This window comes from Amblyraja radiata, chromosome 25 (assembly GCF_010909765.2).
Source record: "Amblyraja radiata isolate CabotCenter1 chromosome 25, sAmbRad1.1.pri, whole genome shotgun sequence".
In the NCBI taxonomy this organism is placed as follows: Eukaryota; Metazoa; Chordata; class Chondrichthyes; order Rajiformes; family Rajidae; genus Amblyraja; species Amblyraja radiata.
The window spans coordinates 11,147,702-11,175,437 of record NC_045980.1 but is presented as its reverse complement, the minus strand read 5'-3'; the positions used below and the strand labels follow the sequence as shown (position 1 = coordinate 11,175,437).

The window sequence follows — 27,736 nt, the reverse complement described above, 5'->3', positions numbered from 1 at the left end:
AGACTGGTATCAGACACAAAAAGCAAAATGCTGGAAGAACATAGTGGACTATCAAGCACCATCTGGGGAAGCAAAATTTGTAGTCCTGATGCAGGTCCTGACCGGAAACTTCGACTTACAATTTAAAACTCTACAGATGCTGCTTGACCTGCTGAGTTCTTTGGGCATCCTGTATACAAGTACCCTGTATATTTCAGTGTGAAGGATGGTCTCAACCCAAAACGTCACCCGTTCCTTCTCTCCAGAGATGCTGCCTGTCCTGCTGAGTTACTCCAGCATTTAATGTCTGACTTTATATTTCAACCCGTTTTGTGTTACACACACACACACACACACACACACACACACACACACACACACACACACACACACACACACACACACACACACACACACACACACACACACACACACACACACACACACACACACACACACACACACACACACTCTATATTAAGTTAAACGTTTATTTTAATTTTTGGAAGATATTATTTGCTGTTATGTGCAAATAGTATAATGAAGAAAACATTTAAATGATTTGCAACTAATCTTGGGAGGATGGTTGTTACATTTATTTTTTTCAACCCATCTTCAGATCGTCTTGATTTTATTTTCTTCTCCCTTTTCCCTTTCCCTTTTTCTTTTTCTTCTTGAAAGATTTGATCAATTGACGGACTTTGAAACCTTTCCAGAAAGACTGGATAGTAACAGCTGCTCTTCCCATGAGGTATATTTGCTCCTCTCTGATCCTCTTTTCTTCTGCCCTTCTCTTTCTGTCTTCTACAACCTGAACATATTCCGATTCAATTGCTTCAATCTTGCTTTCTAACTCAAAGAGCAGAATGCCTTCATCTTTGTGGATTTTAACGAGTTGTTCATATTCCTCCTGGTAGAACACAACAATGTTAATGTATTTCATAACCTATTTCTGGCAGTTATTACTCAGACCATTTTACTTAAATACCATAATTATTGTACAAATAGAGACAAGAACACATCTAATTTAAAAAAAAATACCTGTTTTTCTTCTATGTCAGCATCATACTTCTGGATCCAGTTTTCAATCTCTGTTTCAGTTTTGTACTTGCGCTGAAACAAGTCATAAAGATGTGATATCAGATTCTGGCAACAATAAAATTGCTTCACAACAGAAGAGAGTTTGTTATTATTAAATCCAGAATTTCATTACAAGCTCTTACTAGCAATTAACATTGAAAAGTTACGTCCTGAATTAACTGGAAAATCCCAACTGGACAGGGAGTAATATTTATAAAACATGGTTGATTTGTCTCTGGCCAACAGAAATATACATTTTGACTAGAACAACATTTATTTTTTATTTATTTACTAGAGCAACATTTATTTTTGTGTAACTTAATGAATAGTGAAAATTAGAATATTTGCCATTTATTACTAGAACATGGTAATGTACCTTTCTTAATGATTGTTCGGTTGATCTATGTTCTGTTATTGAGTTATTCAATTGGGTTCGGAGCTGAGCTATTTCTTCCTGTAACTTGAGTATTCTTCCTTCTGAATCTTTCTGGTCACCTTGCTGCTGTTTTTCTGAATCTTGCTTAATTTGACGAATGGAATCTTCTGAAAATAAGTCAAGTTGAAGCAGGTTGTTTTTGAGCTTTCGAATGATCTCATTCTTCTTCAACATCTAATAATGGAATATAACATTTGAGGTCAAAGATACTGGTACATATTTTATAATAATATAGAATGTGTTTAAATATACCACATTCATCAAGGAGGCTACTTGTACAGTATAACCATGCTAACTGATGTTTTAGTTCTCCAATTTCTCTCTGATTAAGTGCACCAGTTTTCATAATTAACTATAGTGTTGGCAAATGCAAATTCAACTGTAGCAGTAAGACTTGAAGATCTAATCTACGGCTTAATAAAAATCTTAAACCTTGTTTATTTCTTGCTCAAACTGCTAAAATTGAAATAATTCTTATAAAATCAATGGTGCCTTAAATGGAGTGGATTTAGGATGCTTACTTGATTTTTCTCCTTTTATTACAAGTAAGAAGATAACCACTTGTATTTCCTGATACTGAACATAGGTAGCAACTCAAGAAGTCAATGTAGATTTAAAGTGTGCATGCGTAAACACCAGAAAGTCATAAACATTGGTGAACTGCATGCACTACCATCTACATGGAATTATGATAATGTGGCAATAACAGGAGATGTGATTCAAATATATAGGGGCATGTGTTATGAGAGCATCAGGTGAGTTTAAATTGAACAGTTCTTTCAAAGAGATAAATCATAATGAATGAATATAAACCTGCTGTATAACAAACTGTATTACAGCCATACCTTTGATTTCATTTCATAAAGTTCTGAACAAATGGGGATAACGAAAATTAACCCAATAGCCATTTTATTGAATACAAAATATAAAGAATTTATGTTTATGTAAAGTAGGGCTGCTTACGGTAACAACATCAATACTTTTGGGGAAAATAGGGAATGTGATTTGGAGCAAAGTTGCTAAACTCTCTTTAGTTGCAGCACTGTATAGTTAAACAGTATTTAGTTCCTACCAAGTTCTGCTATATTCATAGATGTACCTAAAAATGGGTTGTGGAACTGTTAATTGTCCAGATGGTTATTCGGTTAAAATGCCTGTTGTTTTGATCTGTTTATGTTTGGAATTCTATCCAACAAATGATTATATGGTTGATTTTATTTTTAAAGGAATTTTTTAAAGTATATCATAGTATAAAATTGGATTTAATTTGCAAGTTAATAAAGGACTGAACATCTGATGGTGATCAATGTTATGTGAAATTATAATAACTGCAGGAAATAATCACACAATACAGCAAACCTGTTCTGTTCAATGCAAATATGTTCTGTTAAACCATTGCTTTAATACAGCTTGTCTGTGTGCTGCATTGAATGAGGCAGTATCAAACAAGTGTGTATGGATCAGAAGCAGTTACAGTTAAGTGGTTGAAACCATTACAAAGTAAGTGATGCATCAGGATATGAATACGCTAAATTCTATTTTTATTTTGAAATAAATGCAAATTTAGAAGAATGCTTATGTAAATGTGCCTTAATGTAATGAAATGCCTGCAGAACACGGCACAATTGGGATCAGTTATTTTTTTCTTAAATAAGACATGAATGTGTCATTATGTTATTTAGTGAAAAAGCTTGCTTCACTGAAGCTTAATAATTTCCCCAGTATTGGGAAGAGGAGTGGATGGGGGGAGGAGGGAGAGGGTGCTTGAGAAAATTTTACATGAGCCACAAAACAATGCCCCATTCTTTAACTAGATTTGACATTTTATGACATATGTCAAATTGTGTTGACATGTATTTATTTAATTGCCGTTAGTTTTTCACTACCTGTCGATAGCTACGCGTGGGATTCCAGTCAAACAGTAGGAAAGGGCAATTGAGTTTCCTTTAAATGAAAGATCTGTCAAAATATGACAGTATACATGTGTTGTATACTAACGGTGCACAATTATTTTGATAAAGATTGCATCACACAGTTGATGTGTACCATGGAATAGAGTCATATAAAGTGAACCAAGCCATGTTGTCTATATCAAATTTAACTCGCCTTGTTACATTAATAGTAAAATTGCTTAAGATATTAGTGTTATGCAGTTGCGGTTTGTTGTATCAATTTTGCACTATAAATACAATTAAAAGTAAGTCAATTACTCTTAAGAAAGGCAATAAGACCACTTAAGGGAATGGCTGAAATCACTGTACAGATCAAAACTAACACAAACTACAGGATATTGCATTCTCTTATCACATATAATTGACCACTCTCATTCGTCATCAATACAGCCCAGAAGATCACCAACACACACCTGCCTGCCCTGGAAGAGATCTATAGCTATCGTTGCCTGTGGAAGGCATCACGCATACTAAAGGACTCATCTCATACCGCACATCACTTGTTTGCCCTTCTGCCCTCAGGAAAGCGTTGCAGGTCCATCAAATCACACACCACAAGATTAACGAACAGTTTCTACCCCAAGGCCGTCACCACTCTGAACTCTGTACTGAACACGGCCCCCCCCCCCCCCCATAGCCAATATTTTGTACTGGCACAAGACTAAACTGGAATATTGTGCATTCTGACGACAACATTTTTCTTGCCGTTTTTGTTGTTTCCATTGTCGTTATTATTTATCTGTTACGTTGGAGCTCCGCTCGGGCAGTGCGCCTGAAATTTTGTTGTATGTATTTACAATGACAATAAAGGGTATTATTATTATTATTAGTATAGGAATATTTAATTAAGAAACGGGATAGACCTTCAATACCTGCAAACCAAGCCTCAACAATACTCTGCTTAATGCCATTTATCTTCATAACTATTGGGCAAGAATAATGAAATGCAGTACAAACAGCGGCATTTTAACTTTAGTGTGTAATGCAGTTTGTAAAACATCTATTTACACACGTTCAGGAATCTACATTTTAACAAAGAGATATCAAATTGAAGTGGGTTATTGACTTTTGCTAAGTATATTCAGGATGGGCCCCAAATTTGATATTATAATTTGTTTTAATTTCCGGTGTATAAATATTGCATGCATTTCCCAATCTAAATTTGATGAAGCTGGTGAATTGTACATGGTCTCTTGTAAATAATGCCCTGTTTGAAGAGGTAAAACGAGATACCATATCAATAATCTGTGTTGGGATTACCTCATTTTCTTTATCTTTGATGGCTGCTGCCAGTTCTGCCTCCAAAGTGGCGATGATTACTGTGTTTTGTTTATCTTGCAATATGATGTTTTCCACAAACTCAGACTTTTCTTTTTCTTCCGAGGGTGATATCAAAAGTCTCCCAAACACAAAGTTTCTCAACTTCTTTAGTGCCAGAATGAGACCCATGCAGACAGGTTTTCGGGCTCTACATTCCATTTGGATTATTTGACATGCTGAGGGAGTCCCATCAAAGAGCCGGATGATGTTTTTAACTGAGCTACCAAGGGCCTGCTGAAGGAGTGTGAAGTTGTTATATCTCTCTGCTTTGGTTTTTACTTTGTGCATGCCATTTTGATCTTCCTCAGGATGTTCAATCTCAATCAATTTAGTTACAGTATAATAAAAATGTTGCTCTAGTCTAACATGCTCCCTTATAGCACATGTCAACTCTAAACCAAGAGCAACACTGAACCTACTGAGGTTGTTGGATATATGAGGAAGCAAAGTAACTTTTTCCAACTTGTCAATGGTCTTTTCGATTACTGAAATAATCCTTTCTGCTTCAATTGATGCAAGCTTTCTTCTTACTGGTTCCAAGATTTGCAGAACATCCACTTTGGGGCTCACCCTTTTCATCGTTAGATTATCATCAATTCTGGCTCTGTTAGTTTCAACAGTTATGGCTTCTATCTGATTCTTCTGTTCTATGGCTTCAGTTGCCATTGCTTCTTTCTTCAGATGTTCCTTTTGATATATTTAAATCTTCAGTGAGCTATATTGCTGTAACAAAAACAAACATTTAAATACTAAAGCAGTATTCTTATTAAAGTCTTTCCTTGGAACTATTGTTAACCAAAGTAAAGAATTAGAGTGAAGATAGACACAAATGCTGGAATAACAGCAGCATCTCTGGAGAGAAGGAATGAGTGACGTTTTGGGGCGAGACCCTTCTTCAGAATTAGTGTCCAATGATAATATTGCATTTTGCTACAACTTTACTACAACAGTCAAAAATTTACATCCAACCCTTCATGGGTTATCTCGTACAACAAAGTAACAACAAATTAAAATGTCTTTTTTTTTAAAGAAAGGAGTTTAAACAACATCACTTAATTTTATTTTCGGACTGCAGATGCTAATAGTTGAGGCTTATTGGATCCAAACAGGAGAGTTTGGTTCACAACCCTGTCCATCATTCCTACCGCCAATACTGCCAGCACCATTACTAATATAAAGATCTGAGTCTTGGTGGCTGGCGGAATCAAAACCAATTGGGCTGATGCTTTGGCTAAGGATGTCTATCCGATCAATCCTGTGGTCTGACAGCCTTTCTCTCTTTGGTAGCTTTTCCATTCTTCCTTCCCAACTGGCTACGGACCCAGCTATTGTTTCTACACCTGCCCATTTATTATCTCCTTTTGCCTTGTGCAGTCATTGTTTCTGTCATTTAATATTAAAAACTCCAATCTAACAGAGCTTCTATTTTCTCCTTTCAGACCCATTTTGCCCTTCTATTTGTTCCACTTCAACATCTTCCAGCTCTGAAAAGTCAACCACTCAAAATGCTTACTTCATTCCACACAACAAATCCTGCCTGGCTTGTTGAACGTTTTCAGATTTGTTTTTACTTAAGATTTCATAACTTGCAGTTTTTTAATTATTACATTTCTTTGTTAGCTTTAGCATTTGATGTGTGGGGAGGAACTGCAGACACTGGTTTACACTAAAGATAGACACAAATGCTCGAGTAACTCAGCAGGACAGGCAGCATCTCTGGAGAAAAGGAATGGGTGATGTTTTGGGTTGAGATCCGTTCCTCCGACTCTTCGGGTCTCAAACCCGAAACGTCACCTGGTCCTTTGCTCCAGAGATACCGTTACTCCAGAATTTTGTGTCTATTTGTACCTGATGTGTTTTCTCCTTAATAACCGTATCTTATTTGCATTTGATGACAAAAGCATTTATGTAGTGCGATTACAACCACAAGATGCATCAAACACTTTGCAGCAGTAATTACAGAATTTTGCCCCTAGATTTTAAAAATTTCACACTGGAGGCTGTGCTTTCAGCTACCAAGCACTATAATTCCATCTTGAAAGTCACTCCGTAAACCTTGCATATTTTTTTAAACTATGATTCAAGGTCAAATTCTGTCAGTGAATCACACTGAAACAATGACACCAAATTAAAGACACTAAATTAATGTAAATTGTTATTTAAATAGAACATACTCCTGCAGAAGTAATAACATCCTCCATAAGTTAATAAGTACACCATAAAGGAAAAAGTTAGAGGAGATACAAGGAACTGCAGATGCTAGTTTGCAAAACTCAGCGGCATCTCTGAAGAAGATGGATAGGTGACGCCTCGTGACGGGACCCTTCACAATTAAAAAGATAATTGGGGTTGCTCAGGAAGTTATGATATGACAAAGAATTCATGGAAACAAATTACTTGGTCTGGCTGAAAAGTACGGAATTTGGAAAACGACAGTGTCAAGGTTTTGTGTGGAATTTTGGGGTTTACTGCATTTCCAAGACTTTCCTGTTTAGCTCCTTTCTTGGTTGTTGACATCTCAATGGAACAACCGATTGTTCTTTTTAAAATACAATAACTATGCTAAGATACGTTCCGCAAACACCTTACTTCCACAATTAACACTGCGATAATGATCTGAACATTTGGAGGTAGATATTATCTAGAACAACGCCTCCATATTTTTAAAGAATGCAGTGGGTTCTTCTATGGGAACTCGCCAAACTGGCGGTCCTTCCGACAGGTTGGCGTTCTCTCTGTACTCCACTCAACCTGTGTTCAGGATCCTTTGGTGCGACTGGAACCATAGTGGTCATACTTAGTAGCGCACGTTAACTGAGCCCTGACTCGCACAGATCTCGTATTTCGTCAGCTCCCCGATCCGAGGTACACAAATAGTATGGAAACAGGCCCTTCGGCCCGCAGAGTCCATATCGACCACCTATCACCCGTTTACACTAGATCTATGTTATCTAAAAAAAGTGTTGGATTAACTCGGAGGGCCAAGCAGAATCTCGCCAATCCATGTTCTCCGCAAATTCTGTCTAACCCACTGCGTTGCTCCAACACTTATTATTTTGCTTACTTGGGGGGGGAGGGAGGGGTGCCGGTGCAAAGTGGTCAGTGACTGGGTAGGCGGAGGGACCAGACTGTTCACAACTCTGCTGCAGCTGACGGGGACGTTACCGGGTTTTCGTCCCCGTGTGTCCGCTGCCCGGAACCGTGGCCCCGCTCCACCTGGCCCCGTGTGTGGGCGCTGCCGACCCACAGCCCGTGACAGTGCGGCTGCACAGGGGGGAGACGGGGCGGTCACCCTCCAGCCCGGGGCGGTCGTGGGCTGGGATTTGCCCTCAATCCACTGGCACGCTGCTCTTTCGCAAGTCAGTGAGCAGCAATGATTTTAGCGGTTTTCACTCACGGTTACCCCTATTTCCACAATATTTTACAGCGCAAAAATTGACCATGTTGGCGGTTTTTAACAGGTGAGAACATATGTGTTGCGTGTGTTACTTGTGTATGCCGGAGCTGTCTTGTACTCCAGAAGGATTGAGCTACTCCGTGCGTCACGCCCTTTGACCTGATGACCTTATGGGCAACCACCCTATAGAACAAGTTGACCTACAACTTTAGGCTGTGCACGCCATACGCAAGAAAGAGATACACTCCATATAGGGGGGTTGCACGTAAGGTCACTGGGTCAGAGGGCTCGACGCACGGAGCCGCTCAATCCATCTGGAGGACATCCGTCACTTCCGGTATATGTTATTAATGCTAGAAACGCTTTCCTACCTGTTAAAAACCGCCAAAATGTTGAATTTTTGCGCTGAAAAAAATTGTGGGAGTAGGGGTAAGTGTGAGAGACATGTACACAACTTTAGAATTCCAAAAGTGAAGCGAAATTAAGGTATAGAGAAGCGAGAACTGAAGGGAGAACAGCAGCTAAAGTGCTTGGTAAACATTGGCCGTGCAGATATCGGAATTGAAAATATTGGGAATTATCGCGTTTGCTCACTGCATTTCATCAAGTAAGGCATTATTTGTGTTTTTTCTTGATTCCTTTGGTATCTAAAAATTCTCAGAAGTGATAAATCTGGCTGTAAATTTGCGTTTTCATTTTGTATGTAAAAACCCACGAGAACCATGGGCGATTTAAAAAAAATTACAGCCAGATTTATCACTTCTGAAACTTTTTAGATGCCAAAGGAATCAAGAAAAAATACAAATAACGCCATAGTTGATGAAATGCAGTGAGCAAACGGCCAATATTCGCCAAGCACTCTGGCTGTTGTCGTCCCTTCAGCTCTCGCTTCTATCTACCGTCATTTCTCCTCACTTTTGGAATTCTGAAGTAGGCTAAATGTCTCACACGCTTATCCCGATTTCCATAATTATTTACAGCGCAAAAATTGACAATTTCAGCGGGTTTTAACGGGCCCGCTACACTGGAAACAATGGTAAGTGCCTACCTGTAGTTCATCGCGTGTAATCCATTTGGAGTTGCGTAGCAACAGTACGGGTCATGGGTCGTGACCCGACTGCCGTGCAACCTCCCTATACGTTAAGGGCCATATTACAGAGGTCAATTAACTTAAAAACCCGCGTAAAAAGAACGACAGATGCTGGTTTACGCCGAAGATAGACACAAGAAGCGGAACAGACAGCATCTCTGGTGACGTTTCGGGTCGAGACACTTCTTCAGGTTTCTCCACTGAGTTACCCCAGCTTCGTGTGTCCATCTTCGGTCACAGGGAGAACGCGCGAACTCCACACAGACAGTACCCGAGGCCAGGATTGAACGGGTCTGGCGTTGTGAGGTAGCGGCTCCACTAACTGCGATGGCAGATCGGCCCCTCGTTCCCTCCACCCCTGCTGTTCAAGCTGGCGACAGGCCCTCCTCCCTGCCCTCAGCGTCCGGCTCCGGGCACCTTACTCTCTGCTGCCCCCGGGGAAAGGAGCAGGAGGCCCGAGATCTGACCCTTCACATGGCTTCGACCGCTCTTTGTCGCACGTCCATCGCCCTCGCTGGCTGCCAAACGATGATGAGTTGCTCGCTCTCTCGCTGCTGTGTGTTTACTCGCCGCGCTTACGCCGTTGCTAAGATACCCACCACCTTTCCCTTCTAACCCCATGACCTCCCGCCTCGGCGTTCCGGCCGCGCGTTCGCGTCGGGGAAGCGCGCCGAGAACAAACTTGATGGCGGCGGTCCTTTGATTGACGTCTCCTCTGCCAAGGGCTGGCTCGGCCGGCAACCAATCAGCAGCCAGAGGGCGGGGATGTCCCGCCCCGGCGTGAGGTTAGGTTGAGCGGTGCGCGGCTGTGAGGCGGTTGCGACGAGCCGGCGATGGCGCTGCCTGTCGACGACGACGACGTCCCTTTAATCCTGACAGACGACAACACGGGGCTGTGCGCCGACACCAACAGAGACGATATCCCCAACCAAAGTAGGAATCGCGATCTCGGTTACATTTTTAATGTCAGAGCGGTAACTTTTAAGCGGCGCAACTTTGGTGGCGCCGAGCAGACGGTGCTCCTTGAGCTGTGCGGGGAAGCCGATGTCTGAATACATCTCACTCACAGCAGTTGTGTGAGCGCCCAGAGACGCTGCTCACTGTGATTCCCTCCCCTCCCCCGAAATATGACGAAAACTTGCAGCGATCTGCATTAGCGGACTGGGTTGGCTCATTAAAAACAGCATCTGGTCAGCCAGCATCTGTGGAGAGAAGATTAATTATGCAGGTCCCTGACTCTCGGCGGATCTGACGATGGCAGTGAGTTGAAGATGTACTTTATGAAACCCAAAGCGATCTCTGGGACACTCACAGTCAGTGCACCTATATTAGGGACCTATGTAGCTCATCGACCCTGAGAAAGAATTGTTCAGTTAAATCATGAAAGCGTGCAACAACATGTATGTGTCGTCTTCTTCTTCCAGCGTATGGCGTGCACAGCCTAAAGTTGCAGGTCAACTTGTCCCATTTGATCTATTCGTTTGTGCACGTCGGGTTAATTACAATAGTTGAAACAGGGAGGACCACGTGAAGGTTGCAATCTCCCACCCCTACGTGTAGTGTAAAGATACGAGGTAATAAACTTAAGTAGAAAACAGAGACATTTTTTTAAATGGGTAGAATTTTGGGATATGTTCATGTTTCAGGTACTTGGATGCCCTTGTGCTGCAGCAGGCAATTAGGAAAGTAAATGGTATTGTGGTCTTTATTGTAAGTGGTGTGAATACAAAATTAAAGATGTCTTTCATCAATTAGATATGACTATGTTGAGACAATGCCTGGAACATTGTGTGTTGTTTTGCTCAGCTTATCTAAAAAAGTTATAATTGTTATTAAAGACATAGAATGAAGATTCACAAAATTGGTTCCTGGTCTCTCAAATTAAGAGATATTGAGTAGGTTGGCCTATATTCTCAAGAAGTTAGAGGAATGAGAAATGACCCCAATTCTTCGAGGACTTCCTCGTCCACAGACCACAGTCTGTTCGTATTGGTGGAAATGTGTCAGCCTCAATAACAATCAGCACGGGAGCACCGCAAGGCTGCGTGCTCAGCCCCCTGCTGTACTCACTCTATACCCATGACTGCGTAGCGAACCACAGTGCGAACTCCATCATCAAGTTCGCTGACGACACCACTATTGTGGGGCGTATCACTGATGGGGATGAGTCAGAGTACAGAAGAGAGATCGAGCAACTGTCCATATGGTGCCAGCGCAATAACCTGGCCCTCAACACCAGCAAAACCAAGGAACTGATTGTGGACTTTGGAAGGAGTAGGAGGGGGACCCACAGTCCCATTTATATCAACGGGTCGATGGTTGAAAGGGTCAAGAACTTCAAATTCCTTGGGGTGCACATCTCTGAAGATCTTTCCTGGTCCGAGAACACTAACGCAATTATCAAAAAAGCTCATCAGCGCCTCTACTTCCTGAGAAGATTACGGAGAGTCGGATTGTCAAGGAAGACTCTCTCTAACTTCTACAGGTGCACAGTCGAGAGCATGCTGACCGGTTGCATCGTGGCTTGGTTCGGCAATTTGAGCGCCCTGGAGAGGAAAAGACTACAAAAAGTAGTAAACACTGCCCAGTCCATCATCGGCTCTGACCTTCCTTCCATCGAGGGGATTTATCGCAGTCGCTGCCTCAAAAAGGCTGGCAGTATCATCAAAGACCCACACCATCCTGGCCACACACTCATCTCCCTGCTACCTTCAGGTAGAAGGTACAGGAGCCTGAAGACTGCAACAACCAGGTTCAGGAATAGCTACTTCCCCTCAGCCATCAGGCTATTAAACCTGGCTCGGACAAAACTCTGATTATTAGCAACCACTTTCTGTTATTTGCACTACCAGTTTATTTATTCATGTGTGTATATATTTATATCATGGTATATGGACACATTTATCTGTTTTGTAGTAAATGCCTACTATTTTCTGTGTGCTTAAGCAAAGCAAGAATTTCATTGTCCTATACAGGGACACATGACAATGAACTCACTTGAACACTTGAACACATGAGAGGGTAAAGAATCCCTTGGCTAAAGAATCTAGATCTAGCGAGTTAGTCTTAAAATGAATGGTAACCATTTAGGATGGATATGAGGAGAAATGTTTTCACTCGGAGGATAGTGAAGCTCAGCCAATCTGATGATTACATTCATAAGAAAGATCGTTAGATCTTGTTAATAATGGTGGTACTGTACTTGTTGAACTCCCATAGTTGTTTCAGCATTTAATGACATGGAATTATATCGTTATGATACTTCAGACTTGAGCTTGTAACTCCGCCTGGCTATTTATGAATAAGGTGAAGTTTTATTCTAGTGCATTGATCTTTTAGCAGTCACCCATTATCCCTGTGTTGTCACTTATATAAATCAATTTGCTATTAATCATTACCTCTTATAGACTAATCAAATATTTCCTAAATTTAAAAAATATATTTTCCCACAGGTCTCGTTTGTATGGATAAGAATGATTTAGAGGGGTATGAGCCAAATGCGGGCAGGTGAAACGAGCCTAGATGGGGCATCTTGGTCGGCATGGACAAGTCAGGCCGAAGGGCCTGTTTCCGTGCTGTATGACTCTGTCTGAGAAAGTATTCTTCCATTTGCTTTGCATATAGTTGCAATGGTTTTTGCCAGCCACTCCCAGGTGGAAAACCATTACATGAGCCAAAAGAAAACACCAGCATTTCTTATTGTAATCTTTAAATCGATGAGTGTTTTTTCACCAGATAATTTAGCTGATGAAACTCTTTATATAATCTTACTAATTCCAATGGAAATGCCCCAATATATGTATGTCCCTATGCCTCCTCCCTCGACTCAGTCCAGGGAATCCAGCAGTTCTTTCAGGTTAGGCACTTGAACCTCCTCCAATCTCATCTACTGCACCCATTGTTCAAAATGTGGACATACATCGGCGAGACCAAACGTAGACTGGGCGATCGTTTAGCTGAACACCTTCGCTCGGTCACCCTGGAGCTACCTGATCATCCGGTTACCAAACACTTTAATTCCCATTCCCAAACTGACCTTTCTGTCCTAGGCCACCTCCATTGTCGGAGTGAGGCTAATTGCAAATTTGAGGAACAGCATCTCATATTTCACTTGGGCAGTTTACAACTGGGGGGGGGGGGCTGCAAGCCGGCGACCTGTCAGCAGCGTGTCCATTTTTTTCTGCTTTTTTTGTTTTTTTAGTATGTTTTAATGTTTTTAATGTTTCTCTGTGTGTCTTGTGTGGGGGGTGGTGTGGGAGGGTAAGGGGGGAACAGCTTCGGTCGCCTCCTCTATGGAGAGGCGACTTTTTCCAGGTTGCCTCCCCCGTGGCCTAACAATAAGGATCGGCGCGGCCTTTCCCGGAGACGCACCCGGGGCTTCAGCGGCGGGCGCAGTGTGGACTCTCGGCGTGGAGCGGGCGTGCCCTCGCCGGAGGGGAGCGCTCCGTTTCGCTGGCCCGTGGCAGCCACGTCGTCTGCAGCCCGGGATCCCTCGTGGGGGACCCGGGAGAAGAAGGAGCTTCCACCGCCGGCCCGCGGCCAACTTCTACCGCGGACCCGGCGTGGACTTGCCATCACCCCTGGACCTGCGGTCTGCGGTGCTTCTGGCTGCGGCGGGGACTTTAAATCTTCCACCGCCGGCCTGCGGCCTACACCAACCTAAAGCCGCGGTCTCCGGTGGGGAAGAGCCGACTATGGACTGGCTCTGAACTCTGGTCCCGACCACGGGGGGAAATGGAGGAGGACTGGCCAAATTTTGTGCCTTCCACAACAGTGATGAATGCTTGTGTTAAATTTTTATTGTGTATTGTGTGTTCTTTCTCATTGTATCGCTGCTGACATTCATTTCACTTGCACTTTATGTGCAATGTGACGAATAAACCCGTATTGGTGAGCGGTGGGCGGCGCGACTCTCGTCAGCAGCGGCCTCTGCAGTCTGTCTGTGTTTTATTATTATTATTTTGTCTCGTTTTTATGTAGTTTTTGTTATTTTTTTTGTTGGAGTATGTGTGGGGGGGGGAGGGGGTAACTTTAAAATCTTTCCCCTGCACGGGAGACCCGACCTTTTCTTGTCGGGTCTCCGTTGTCGTTGGGGCTGCAACGTGGAGCGGCCTCCAACAGGAACGACCTGGGGTTCCAGCTGCGGAGCTGCCGACTACTCACCGTCACGGGGCTAGCGAGTCCGGAGCGGGTGGAGCTGTGGTGGACGCTGCTGCCACCCGACCTCCGGAGATTCGGAGGCTGCAACTGCGTGTTTGGCCCGAGTTGAGGGGTTGAACAGCACCTGAGCGGGGCCTTACACCATCGCCCCGCGCGGCTTGGAATGGCCGCGGGACTTTGCGAGCGCACGCCGGGGGCTCTAACACCAAGACCCGGTGCGCGACCTTGCATCACCCGGCGTAGCTTTAATGGCCGCGGGACAATCGCCATCGCCAGCCGGGGGCTTTGACTCTGACTCTGACATCGGGGGGGAGAGTGCAGTGGAGAGATACGTTTTTTTTGCCTTCCATCACAACGATGTGATGGATGTTTTGTGTAAACTGTGTTGTGTCTCGGGTCTTTTTGTTTTGTAATGTGTGGCTGCAGAAACGACATTTCGTTTGGACCTCAAGGGGTCCAAATGACACTAAATTGAATTGTATTGTATTGTATTGTAGTAGAATGACTATTGATTTCTCAAACTTCAACCCCTGCATTCCCTCTCTCTCCATCCCTCCCCCACCCAAGTCACACCAGGTTCTCGTTTTCACCTTGCAAACAGCTAACAATGGCTTGTTTCCTTTATCATCGTTACTTTTTTACATATCTTTCATTCATTTGTTCCATATCTCTCTACATCACCTTCTATATCTCTTGTTTCCCTTTCCCCTGACTAGTCTGAAGAAGGGTCTCGACCAGAAATGTTACCCTTTCCTTCTCTCCATTATTATATATTTTATCTCCCAGGTCTCTCTGCTTTAAACTCTTTGGTATCTTCCTATAAAGTCTTTATGTCTAAATATATTTTCCTCTCAGATTGTAGTCTTGCATCTAGCTGCAATAAATTACATCTTCTGCCTGTCATCCCATTCGATAATCCATATGCTTCTTTCTGAAAATGTTTTGTAGTAGTTTTCATGTAAAAAACCCACCTGGACACTTCATAAAGGCATAATTGGACAAAAAGTGACAGCAAGATAAAGCTGAACATACTAGGATGAGTGACTAATGGCTTAATCAAAGTGGGAAGAGAAAGACAGAGAAAAGTGGAAAATGTTAATACTTAGGGATAAAAGCTTAGTCAATGGAAGTCAGTTGTCAGTGTTATGACAAAGACATTTATGGATGATGTAGAGATGTAGCATTGTTGACAGGCTGTCTGACTAGAGGAAGCTGTCAGATAAGGAGGGACAAGGCCATGAAATAATTGAAATTTTTATCTTAGAAGAATTTTAGGGGCCAGTAGCCAATGGAGATGAGCAAGCATGAAAGTATATGCATGAAAGCAATGAGTAATAAGCGGACAGTCTTTTATCATTTTTCTTGTGATTTTCTAATTTCCTATTCAGCATCATTCATATTTTGATGCTTTTATTCTCATTTTCAAGTTTAAATGCTCAAAACAAAAATAGATTGAATATTCTTTTCAAATATCAATTAACAGTCCTTTTGGAAATTGCAAAATGATAGTTTAGAAAATGTAATATATTCTTCTAAAATTGAAATAAGAGTGCATTTTTGGAGTGGATGTGGAAAGCTGGGAACAAGCCTTTGAATCATTTACCAGTTTCATCCTGAGCCTGTGCGCTACATTTTTAACCTTCACTGTCAAAAACTATGACCGAGAGGCAGTTAAAATTAACTGGGGGTCAAACACACTGGTTTCCAATCAGTCCAAATGCAATTTAAAATTGTGATGGCTTGGACATCCATCTTTCTTTAGCTATGCAAATTGGACTCTGCTGATGATGATACTAGGACTCAATTGCAAAGGTAACCCGAGGCATCAGCAGAGGAACATTGGTGGTTTTCCTGCCAAGTAAAATCTGCTGGGAGCTGGACTGAGTGCAGGAAGAAAAAGAGCATAGAAATTATGTCATATAACTCAATGTTGACATGCATCACATGATTACATTTCTATGTTTTATTTCTTCATGTAATGCACTTCTGGTTTCCAGTTGCATGATCTTCATTTGTGCATCTGTAGTCTCTGAACAGCATGTCACTCATTCAGACATGGGCCTTCACCTGTGTTTCTTGTTTCATTGTTTGGTAAAGGGGATAGGCTCAGTGAAGTCTAGACTGGGAACATGCTTCAGACTGGTCTGTTTTAGCATAAATTCCACGTTTGGTTGGAGTATTAAACATACGGCTGCAATGGTATGTTTAATACTCAAACTAAACTGGAAATGTTTTTGGTTGGACTGGAAATTGGAGTCCATTTTCTCTCGAAATTACAAATGGAGATTAAACTTAAAATTGTAGGAATTTCTCCTTGCAGGATGTTATGGATATCTGAGTCCCCTACCCCAGAAAATGGTAATAGCCAGATATCTCAAGGTATTTAAAGAGAAGGTAGATAGGTTTTTGAAAAAAGATTGAAATTCGGGGAACAGGTGAGAGTTCAGCACGGGGCAAATTATCCATGTTCATATTGAATGGTGTGGGGAGTGGAGGGGGGGAGGGGGGGGGGGGGTGAGTAACTAGATGGCTTACTCCAACTCCTTTTGTTTCATGTAATCTTGTGTTATATATATTTTTTCTTGTAATCATGTGTTATATCTAGTATTCTAGTATTTCATGGCTGATATCAGGTCACAAACTGCTTAGTTGTTGGGGTAGAAGTGGAGAGAGGAATTATAGGATGATTGAAGGAAGAGCTGGAGGGTAACGGATATCGGAAAAGATAGAGCGATTAAAAGGATATTGTGCTTGGTATTAGTAAATATATAGAGGTGTCCATGAAATGCTTTTAGATCATGCTATGTTCCTCTAATATTGTACATTAATCATTCTGAAGGTTTGAACATTCCTCCAATTGTAACAGTTTTACTTAGCTGATTAAGATTCGCCAACAATTGTTTTGACCTCATCCTTGTGTTACTAAATAGCAAAATTGTAGACAATATAATTTTTATCAACACATAGGCAAGGACACTCTGATATCATTCATCCCTATGCATACATGATGGTAGAAAAAGAGACTTTGACAAATATATGACAAACTCTTTTCAAAATATTCATTGTTTTATAAAAGACTCCTGGACTTTCATTGATAAAACTAACCAAAGAATAAGGGGGAAATCATGCAGATTGTAGTAAGCTTCAGGCTAGAGAATGTTCCAGACCATGTTAGAGTCCCAGACTAACCACAGACATCCATTGATTGCATGCTATAATGCAAAGTCAAGAAAAAGCACTGGCAGCAATGTATCCCTCCCTAATGATGTCAATGCTGTTTTGTTTCCTTAATCAAGATTCGCCCTCTGGTGGAGAAAAACTCAACCTCGACTCTATCATGGCCCATGAGGGTCATATGTTTCAATGAGATCATCTACAGTGTCCCCCATAATGTTTGGGACAAAGACCCATCACTTATTTATTTGCCTCTGTACTATACAATTTGAGATTTGTAATAGAAAAAATAACGTGGTTAAAGTGCACATTGTCTGATTTTAATAATGCCCATTTTCATACATTTTGGTTTCAACATGTAGAAATTACAGTAGTGTTTATACAGAGTCCCCCCCATTTCAGGGCACCATAATGTTTGGGACATGGCTTCACAGGAGTTTGTAATTGCTCAGGTGTGTTTAATTGCCTCCTTAATGCAGGTATAAGAGAACTCTCAGCACCTAGTCTTTCCTCCTGTCTTTCCATCACCTTTGGCAACTTTTATTGCAACATGAGGACCAAAGTTGTGCCAATGAAAGTCAAAGAAGCCATTATGAGACTGAGAAACATGAATAAAACTGTTCGAGACATCAGCTAAACCTTAGGCTTACCAAAATGAACTGTTTGGAACATCATTAAGAAGAAATATAGCACTGGTGAGCTTACTAATCGCAAAAGGACTGGCAGGCCAAGGAAGTCCTCCACAGCTGATGACAGAAGAATTCTCTCTATAATAAAGAAAAATCGCCAAAAACCTGTCCGACATCAGAAACACTCTTCAGGAGTCAGGTGTGGATTTGTCAATGACCACTGTCCGCAGAAGACTTCATGAACAGAAATACAGACTTCTTTTTTTGCATTTGAGGCAGCAGAAGTTATGTAATGCCCTCCAGGCACTGTAGCCAGTTCCATGTGCTGTTGTCGAGGGCCGTGAGGTTACCCCCTCCACCAGGAGGGCGGAGGACAGCGCAGTTGAAAATGACATGCTGAGCTGTTTGCTGGTCTGCTCCACACACGCAGGCTGCTGATGAACGCAGCCCCCAGCAATGCATGTTACCGTTGAACCGGCCGACCCCTATACGGAGCCGGTTCAGAGCGACCCACTCTTTGCGGGGCAGGTCCATGCCGGGTGGGGCTGTGGTGTTCGGTGCAACAGTGAACAGTGCAAACAGAGGTCGCAAAGTCTGTTCCCAGCTGGTTCTCCATGCTCTTATTGTGTTGAAACCGGAGCCACAGAGGGTCGCTGCGTGATGGGAGAAGGGGCGATGAGATGACAGGCATTGAGGTCCCAGTTGCTGTGAGTCCTGGGTTTGGCGTCCAATCGGGCCTTGCACACCTGCCTATGAGTGATGTTTATGTTTAGGTACTCTCTGCGAAGCTTGGCGGATGTGATACCTGCGACCACCGGCAGAAGATCCGTCAGAGTAGGGCATAGGCAGCCGGTGATGATCCGCATGGTGTCGTTGAGGATGGCGTCTAGCTTGCTAGTATGAGCGCTGCTGCACCATGCTGGGGCAGCGTACTCAGCAGCGCTGTACACGAGTGCAGCAGAAATACAGAGGCTACACTGCAGGACACAAACGACTGGTTAGCTGCAAAAATAGAATTGCCGGGTTACAGTTTGCCAAGAAGTGCTTAAAAGAGCAACCACAGTTTTGGACAGTTGAGATGAAGATTAACATAGCAGAGTGATGGCAAGAGCAAAGTATGGAGGAGAGAGGAGCTGTCCAAGATCCAAAGCATACAGTACCACCTCATCTGTGAAACACGGTGGTGGGGATGTTATGGCCTGGGCATGTATGGCTGCTGAAGGTACTGGCTCACTTATCTTCATTGATGATACAACTGCTGATGGTAGTAGCAGAATGAATTCTGAAGTGTATAGATACATCCTATCTGCTCAAGTTCAAACAAATGCCTTAAAACTCAATGAGCCTTGGCAATGGTGCTCACATCTGGACACAAATAAATAAACAATTTAAAGGTTTTTCTATTTAAGCATTAATGATCTTTTTTAAACCAGTGAATTGTATAGATTAGCTTTTATAAGTGTTGCAACCGTTTCCTTTAGTTATAAATTATTGATTGAATATCTGTTGTGCTTTTGATAGTAATATTTATCTGTTTAATCAGTGAAATTTGTAGGTCGAATGAAAACAAAATCTAACCAGTTTGGGGAGAGATAGGATCAGTGCATAGTGTGGTTAGTGAAATGAAAATAATGTATCTATGAGATCAAAGGAATGGCAAATAGAAACATAGAAATTAGGTGCAGGAGTAGGCCATTCGGCCCTTCGAGCCTGCACCGCCATTCAATATGATCATGGCTGATCATCCAACTCAGTATCCCGTACCTGCCTTCTCTCCATACCCTCTGATCCCCTTAGCCACAAGGGCCACATCTAACTCCCTCTTAAATATAGCCAATGAACTGGCCTCGACTACCCTCTGTGGCAGAGAGTTCCAGAGATTCACCACTCTCTGTGTGAAAATTTTTCTTCTCATCTCGGTTTTAAAGGATTTCCCCCTTATCCTTAAGCTGTGACCCCTTGTCTTGGACTTCCCCAACATCGGGAGCAATCTTCCTGCATCTAGCCTGTCCAACCCCTTAAGAATGTTGTAAGTTTCTATAAGATCCCCTCTCAATCTCCTAAATTCTAGAGAGTATAAACCAAGTCTATCCAGTCTTTCTTCATAAGACAGTCCTGACATCCCAGGAATCAGTCTGGTGAACCTTCTCTGCACTCCCTCTATGGCAATAATGTCCTTCCTCAGATTTGGAGACCAAAACTGTACGCAATACTCCAGGTGTGGTCTCACCAAGACCCTGTACAACTGCAGTAGAACCTCCCTGCTCCTATACTCAAATCCTTTTGCTATGAAAGCTAACATACCATTCGCTTTCTTCACTGCCTGCTGCACCTGCATGTCTACTTTCAATGACTGGTGTACCATGACACCCAGGTCTCGCTGCATCTCCCCTTTTCCTAATCGGCCACCATTTAGATAATAGTCTGCTTTCCTGTTTTTGCCATGTCATGTGCCATGTGGTCTTCTGAAACCACATAGCAGGGCTCTCGCTTAACTTTTTTTCCCTGTTGCCAGCCGGGCAACCTTGGCAGCCTTTTAGGTTGCCAAATGACAGTTTAGGTGGTCATTTAAGATGGCTTGCATGACGCGTGCGATAATGTGCTCGGACGAAGTGCGAACCAGTCGGAATTATACTCAATGAAGCATTCACATATTATTTCTGCTTCAAATAAAGTCACAAACTAAACAGTCACCAATCAAGACATGATATATCCCACAATGACATGCAGCAAAATTATAAGACAGTATCTCAACTCTTTCTACACATTGCAATTAATGCAATTTCTATTAGTTCTTTCCACTTCCAAACAAAAATGTGGTTGAATTATTCAGCGTATGATCAACCTGTGTCAATAAATCCTGGACCATGGTAACATATATGCGTACGTATAGAAGGCAGTCGGTGCAGAATGGATGGATTGAGGCAGGTGAATTAGTACGTGTTGGTTGGAGTAGGTAAAATTGTGAGTGGAGAGCACGGGGGATGTCAGTGATGTTGAATGGGGGGGGGGTTCAGTACGGGATGGATGGGGTAGACAAAAGTGCTGGAGAAACATAGCGGGTGAGGCAGCATCTATGGAGCGAAGGAAATAGGCAACGTTTCGGATCGAGACCTTTCTTCAGACTGCACCCCCCATTCTTCTTGAATGGGAGGATCAGTACAGGATGGATGGGGGGGGGGGGGGGGAGATCAGCGCAAGATGAATGGGGGAGGGAACAGTACAGTGTGGATCGGAGGGTCTGTGCAGGATGAATGGGGGATCACTACAGGATGAATGAGAGGAAGGTGCAGGGTAAATGGAGGGTGGGTCAGTACGGGATGAATGCGTGGATTAGTACAGGATGGATGGGGGATCAGTACAGGATGGATGGAGGAGAAGTGCAGGATGGATGGGAAAGGGGTAAGTACAGGGTGAATTGGGGAACCAGTGCAGGATGGATGGGGGGGTGGGGGGAGGTGGCAAGAGAATCAATGCGAGGTGGATAAGGTGATCAGCGCAGGATGAATAGATTGGGGGGGGGGGGAGGAGCACAGGGGATGTCAGTGAGGACTGAATAGAGGCGGGAATGGGGATCAGTGCTGGATGTAGAGGAGGGGTCCCAGGATAAGGGTGGGGGGGGTGGGGGGGGGGGGGTACAAGAGAGAGAGAGAGAGAAGGGGGGCGAGGTCTGGAGGAAGGAGGGTCAGCACTCCTCGGACAACATCACCCCGCTGCCTTGGCCGTTGGGATTTCCTCGCCATCGCCTCCCTCCTCCGCCAGCCAACAGCAAGGTGCGGGGCCGAGCGGTGCAGCTCAAAGATCCTATAGCTATAGGATCTATGGTGCAGCTGCTTCAGAAGTATCGGAGCGAATGACGGGTCCCGCACAGCGGCAGCGGCTCCATCTCCTCCTCCTCCCTGATACCGGCCACTGCTTGCAAATCCACTAACGGCGATAACCGCTTTCAAAACAAACCCTCCCACACGCCGAGGCCTCCCCCTCCCACCCTCCTCCCGGCCTCGGCGTGCGGGAGGGTTTGTTTTGAAAGTGCGCCGTTAGCGGATTTGCAAGCAGCGGCCCTTATCAGGGCGGGCGGGGTGCGGGAGGAGGAGGAGATGGAGCTGCTGTCGCTGTTCGGGGGCCGTCATTCGCTGCGACCCTTCGTCACCCTGCGCGCACCTAGTATCTTTTCCTCACAATACAGCCGTCACCGCCGACACAAAATGTTGCGTTCCTTTTCTCCAGAGATGCTGCCTGACCCGCGGAGTTACTCCAGTTTTTTGTGTCTATCTTCGGTACAAACCAGTATCTGATTGCCAAGCCGGGCAAAATGACTCGGTGTTTAGGTTGCCCGGCGGCGCTTTGAGTGGTCAATGGCACCCGGGCAACCGTTAATCTCGAGCCCTGCATAGACAAGTATTAAAATGTATTCGTTTTGGCAGAGATGTGTGCCTGATGCCAAGAGAAGGTATGAAATGTGCAAAATCTTTGCAAATGGTTTTCTTTTTATCATTTAGAGTAACGATGAGAATGTCTATTTCACATTGCTTCAAAAGATGCATTTTCTACAAATATCTTGTAAGGCCTATTTATTTAGTACGTCAATTATTTAGTACGGGTTGGTAGATGTGCTTCAACAGGAACAATTCTTGCACACTTCACTATTTGATGCTTTTTCACTACTTTTTTCTCAATCCATTAACTCAAACAACTACCTGAAGACTCGTAGAGTCATGCAACATGAAAGCAGGCCATTCTGCTGAGCTCGTTCATGTGGACTATTGTTAATCCTATCTTCCACCACTTGGCCCATTGCCTTTAGTGCCTAGGGAAATAAAGTGCTTCTCTGTACACTTCTTAAATGCTACCAGTGACTCTGCTTCACTACCACTTTCTCAAGCAGTGTATTCCGAGTACTCGCCTTTCCCTGGTGAAAAAAGGTCCCCCTCTGACCACTCTTAATCTCTTACCAATTACCCTAAATCTATATTGTCTAGTTTATCTCTATTTAATATGGAGAATCATTTTCTGCAGTCCACCCAATCTATATTTTTCATAATTTTATGTACCTCAGTTATATCCCCTTGTAAACTCCACCACTTCAGGAAAAACGGACCCAGCACCTCTGGTCTCTCATAACTGAACTGCTCCAGCCCAGGCAACATTTTTGTGAACTCTCTCCAGTGCTGTCACATTTATCCTATAGTGTGGTGACCGGAATTGTAGTTAGTACACCAGCTGAGGTCCAACCAGTGTTTTATAAGGTCAAAGCCTCCCTGCCACACAGACACACATAAGCATCCCAAATGCCTTCTTAATCATAGTATCTACCATCTAATGTAGACACAAAATGCTGGAATATCTCAGCGGGGCAGGCAGCATCTCCGGAAAGAAGGAATGGTGACGTTTTGGGTCGAGACCCTTCTTCAGACTTCATATACCATCTACGTGTGTTGTTGCCTGCAAAGACATTCGGACATCATGGTCCAAGTGTTCCTCAATGCTCCCTAGTACCCTGCCATTTTTTTTATTTTTATTTATTTATTTTTTTTATTTATTTATTAGAAGTAGACATATTATAAAATGTAGTTACATATTATAGTAAAAAAAACTTTTCATATACATCAGTCATACATTATTAAAATTTTCCACTATCAATTACTTCTGCTTCTAGTGTTTTTATTTTTTATAGAAAGAGGGAAAAAGAGAGGGTAGAAAGTTACAAATAAAAAAGAAAGCAAAAAAAAAACACAACAGAAAAACAAGGGAGGTGGAATGGGTTACCTGTAATACATCAATGGAGATAGGTTCGTAGGTTATAAAGTATAGCTTTTCATCTATTCCTGAGTTCAAGTTTCAGCCGGGTCCTCGTGCTGTGCCAATCTATCCCTTCAGATAGTTAATGAATGGAGCCCAAATTTTATGGAAAAGATCTTGTTTGTCCATTAAGACAAGTCTAATTCTTTCTAAGTATAGGGTCTCCGACATTTCCGTAATCCACATTTTAATTGTGGGGGTTGTAGGGCCTTTCCAAAATTTTAATATTAATTTTTTTCCGGTTATTATACTGTAATTGAGGAAGTTTCTTTGGTTTGTTGTGTGTTAAGCTTTGTTCTGATATTCCAAGTATTATTAATTTTGTGTCTGGGTCCAGTTTTGTATTAATAACTTCTGAAGTTATTTCAAAAATATCTGTCCAGAAATGTTTAAGTTTTATACAGTTTGCAAACGTATGTGTTAAATTAGCCTCTAAATGTAGACATTTATCACAAATAAGAGAGATTTGTGGGAAGATTCTATTTAGTTTTATTTTAGAGAAGTGTAGTCTATGTAAGACCTTGAATTGTATTAAAGTATGTCTGGCATTTAATGAACATTGATGTATTTGTTGAGTACCCTGCCATTTTAACTTGGTATATTTCTTATTTGTATATCATGGTATATAACCTTATTTGTACTCCCAAAATGCATTACGTCACATTTAACTTGATTAAACTCTGCCTGCCATTTCTCAGCCCATTTCACCCAGATATTGCTACCACCATGTAGCCTAACCTCCACTCTATCTATTCCACCAATCTTTATGTCATCTGCAAACCTATTGATCGTGCCTCCTATATTCACATCCAAATCATTCAAGTGTAATACAGTCATCAATGGTCCCAGCTCCGATCTGTGTGAAATACCTTTAGATAGGTATTTCAATAACATCCAATAACAAAATCAATCTTCTATTATCATCCTCTATCTATTATTACCAAGCTAATATCAGATCCAATATCTGATTTATATCATATCAATATCTGAAGTTTAGAAGGATATGGGGGGAACTAATTAAACTTACCGAATAGTGAAAGGCCTGGATAGAGTGGATGTGGAGAGGATATTTCCCCAGATGGGAGAGTTTAGGACCAGAGGTCATAGCCTCAGAATAAAAGGATGTACCTGTAGAAAGATGACGAGGAATTTCTTTAGTCAGAGGGTGGTGAATCAGTGGAATTCATTGCCACAGATGGTTGTGGAGGCCGTCAATTAATATTTTTAAGGCGTAGATCACAGATTTGTGATTAGTAAGGGTGTCAGGTATTATGGGGAGAAGGCAGGAGAATAGAGTTGAGAGGGAAAGATAGATCAGCCATGATTAAATGGTGGAGTAGACTTGATTGGCCTAATTCTGCTCCTGCTCTTTGTAGACGCCCGTAGGTAGATGCTCCCGGTTTACCTTCGCTAGGTCCTGTCTTAGCTTAATGAAATTTGTCTTCCCCTAATTTAAGATCTTTATTCCTTATTCATCCCAATCTTTTTGTATAACCACTTTGAAATGTACAGTTAAGGGCCTGTCCCACTTGGGCGACCTAATCCGCGAGTTCTGGCGAGTTTGCCCTCATACTCGCAGCACGGTCGACACAAGGTCGTAGGAGGTCTTCGTATCTCTCCTTCATGCTCGAGAGTGGTCTCCGCGTACTCAAGGCCTCAGCTAGGTTTTTTCGATATGTTAAAAAATGCACGCGAGTAAAAAATGGTCGCCATGGAAAAAATCGATACTTTTTTTACTCGTAGGTTTCGTCCTAGTAGGTCGTAGTAGGTCGGCATGTTAGTCGTAGGTAATCGAGGGTAGTCGAAGGTAGTTGTAGATAGTCATCATAGTCGAAGGAGATCGTCTTCACTCTCCACTATTCGGTGTCCAGTTTTCCCGAAGTTAGTCGTAGCTCGTTGAAGCTGGTCTTCAACATAGTCGAAGGAGGTCTTCAACATGTCATTTTTTCAAACTCTTCTAAACTCGCCAATTAGGTCGCCCAAGTGGGATAGCCCCTTTATGGCTGCTATCTCTAAGATGTTCCGCCACTGACACCACTCCACTTGACCAAATATGTTGCTCAAAATCAGGTCCAGCAATGCTGTTTTCCTCTTGAGTCTATGTACATATTGTACAGCTGGACATATCTAAAAAAAATATATATTAAAACCACATAGTACTAGACTCCTAGTACTAGAACCATTTTTTGTTGCATTTCTCTGTTTGCCCACATATCTATTCCTCATTCCTGTTAACTGTTAAGAGGCCTGCAATACATTCCCAAAAGTGACAATAGGCCTTTTGTTCCTAATCGCCAGCTTTGTATTGTATTCAAATTTATTGTCATTGTCTCAGTTAGAGACAACGAAATGAATTTCCCTTACAGGCAGTATCATAAAAATAAAAATAAATAAATAATAATAAATAATAAAACATATTAAAAATAAAATAGAATTTTAAAGCTCTACAGCCTTTTCTGAGGAACTTTCTAGAACGTCCTCCCTCAATACTGAAGCAATACATTCCTTGATTAACTGTTTAGGTGCGACTCATCCGACGTACAGTTTTCACCTTCCCTAGAAATAGCCCCATTGATCCAGGAACCTAAAACCCATCTTCCTGCACCATCCCTTCTGCCACACATTCATCTTAACTATCCTTCTGTTCCTCTAATCAGTAGTTTGTGACAGTGGAAACAATCCGGAGATTACAACTTTTGGGGTCCTGCTTTTTAAATGGCTTCGTAGCTCCCTAAACTCCTGTTGCAGGATCTCATCCCTATCTACAATGATCACTCGGTGGTATCTCCAATGACCACTGGCTACTCACCCTCCCCCTTCAGAATGTGCTGAAGCCAGTTTACGATATTCTTGCAATGGGGAGAGAGCAAACCATCCTGGACTCTGCCCCTTCACTACTAAATTTTAGTTTCTGAGCTCTGATTTGTCTAGCTAAAGACTTCGAAAACCAAAGGAGTGCTGTTTTATTTGTAGATAGGAATTATGACCATTTTTACTGATACAAAAAACCTGAAGTGGTTCCATTTCTGTCATATAATTTCAGGTGCTTTTGAGAAAGTTTGCACGTGACAGGATTTATGGTTGGTTGTACTATTATTTTTTTTCAAATCAAGAATCGATGAAGAAGAATTTGACTAGCCAAGAAGAAACCCCTTGATGAATGAATCCAACTGTATAATTCTTTAATGTGCATGACAGTATACATTACCAATATTAAACTGATGAGAACAGTCATGCTTGCAATGCAAAAATATTAGACGTACTTTTATTTTCTGCTTGCAGTTCTAGTATCTTCTATATTACTAAAACTCTGATCTTGACCGCTTTTGGCCCACGGTGCAGCGATTTCCGACAGAACGCCGCTACCTACGGCCGTCATTTTTGGCCAGCTCGCTCAGAGCCCCCCTCCGCCTTACGGGTGCGGAGGATTTTTCCCATCAATGACAAATCAGAGAGATATTGATGTTTTTAATAAAATTCACCATTCTCTCTACTGGAGGGAGGGGGAGGGACTATAAAACCAGGAAGTGGTGTGCCTCAGTCAGTCTCTGCAAGATGGATGAAGCCAAGGGTAATGTCCCTCTGAGCTCTGAATAACACTGAACAAATGTCTACACAACTGTGAGTCCCCTTAATGTGGTTTGAAAATGAAAATATGGTTTGTTTGAAGTAAAAAGGCACTGCCTGCAAATGGTTGTTTGGGTGCTTTGGTTTAAAGTT

General features: G+C 42.5%; 2 protein-coding genes across 4 annotated transcripts in view; one reads left to right on the top strand and one right to left on the bottom strand.

The window, feature by feature from the left end:
- Positions 1-499: 499 nt before the first annotated feature.
- Positions 500-26,911, bottom strand: iqcd (IQ motif containing D). Of its 3 annotated transcripts, XM_033043148.1 has the most exons (7): positions 26,899-26,911; positions 23,340-23,343; positions 9,526-9,722; positions 4,708-5,490; positions 1,436-1,669; positions 1,021-1,092; positions 500-889 (listed from the first exon to the last, which is right to left on the bottom strand). In XM_033043148.1, exons 4-7 carry the CDS (start codon positions 5,431-5,433, stop codon positions 611-613), a joined length of 1,311 nt encoding a protein of 436 aa, XP_032899039.1. In that variant the 5' UTR covers positions 5,434-5,490; positions 9,526-9,722; positions 23,340-23,343; positions 26,899-26,911; the 3' UTR covers positions 500-610. The 3 variants fall into 3 exon arrangements, with proteins under 3 accessions (XP_032899039.1, XP_032899040.1, XP_032899038.1); XM_033043149.1 differs by lacking the exons at positions 23,340-23,343; positions 26,899-26,911 and having other exon boundaries at positions 9,637-9,944; XM_033043147.1 differs by lacking the exons at positions 23,340-23,343; positions 26,899-26,911 and having other exon boundaries at positions 9,526-9,943.
- tpcn1 (two pore segment channel 1) overlaps positions 10,051-27,736 on the top strand; it is an 83,010-nt gene continuing 65,324 nt past the window's right edge. Inside the window, exon 1 of the mRNA XM_033043141.1 lies at positions 10,051-10,187. Within this exon, the coding sequence (XP_032899032.1) occupies positions 10,088-10,187 (100 nt within the window). The 5' untranslated portion in view covers positions 10,051-10,087. The remainder of the gene's footprint in view (positions 10,188-27,736) is intronic.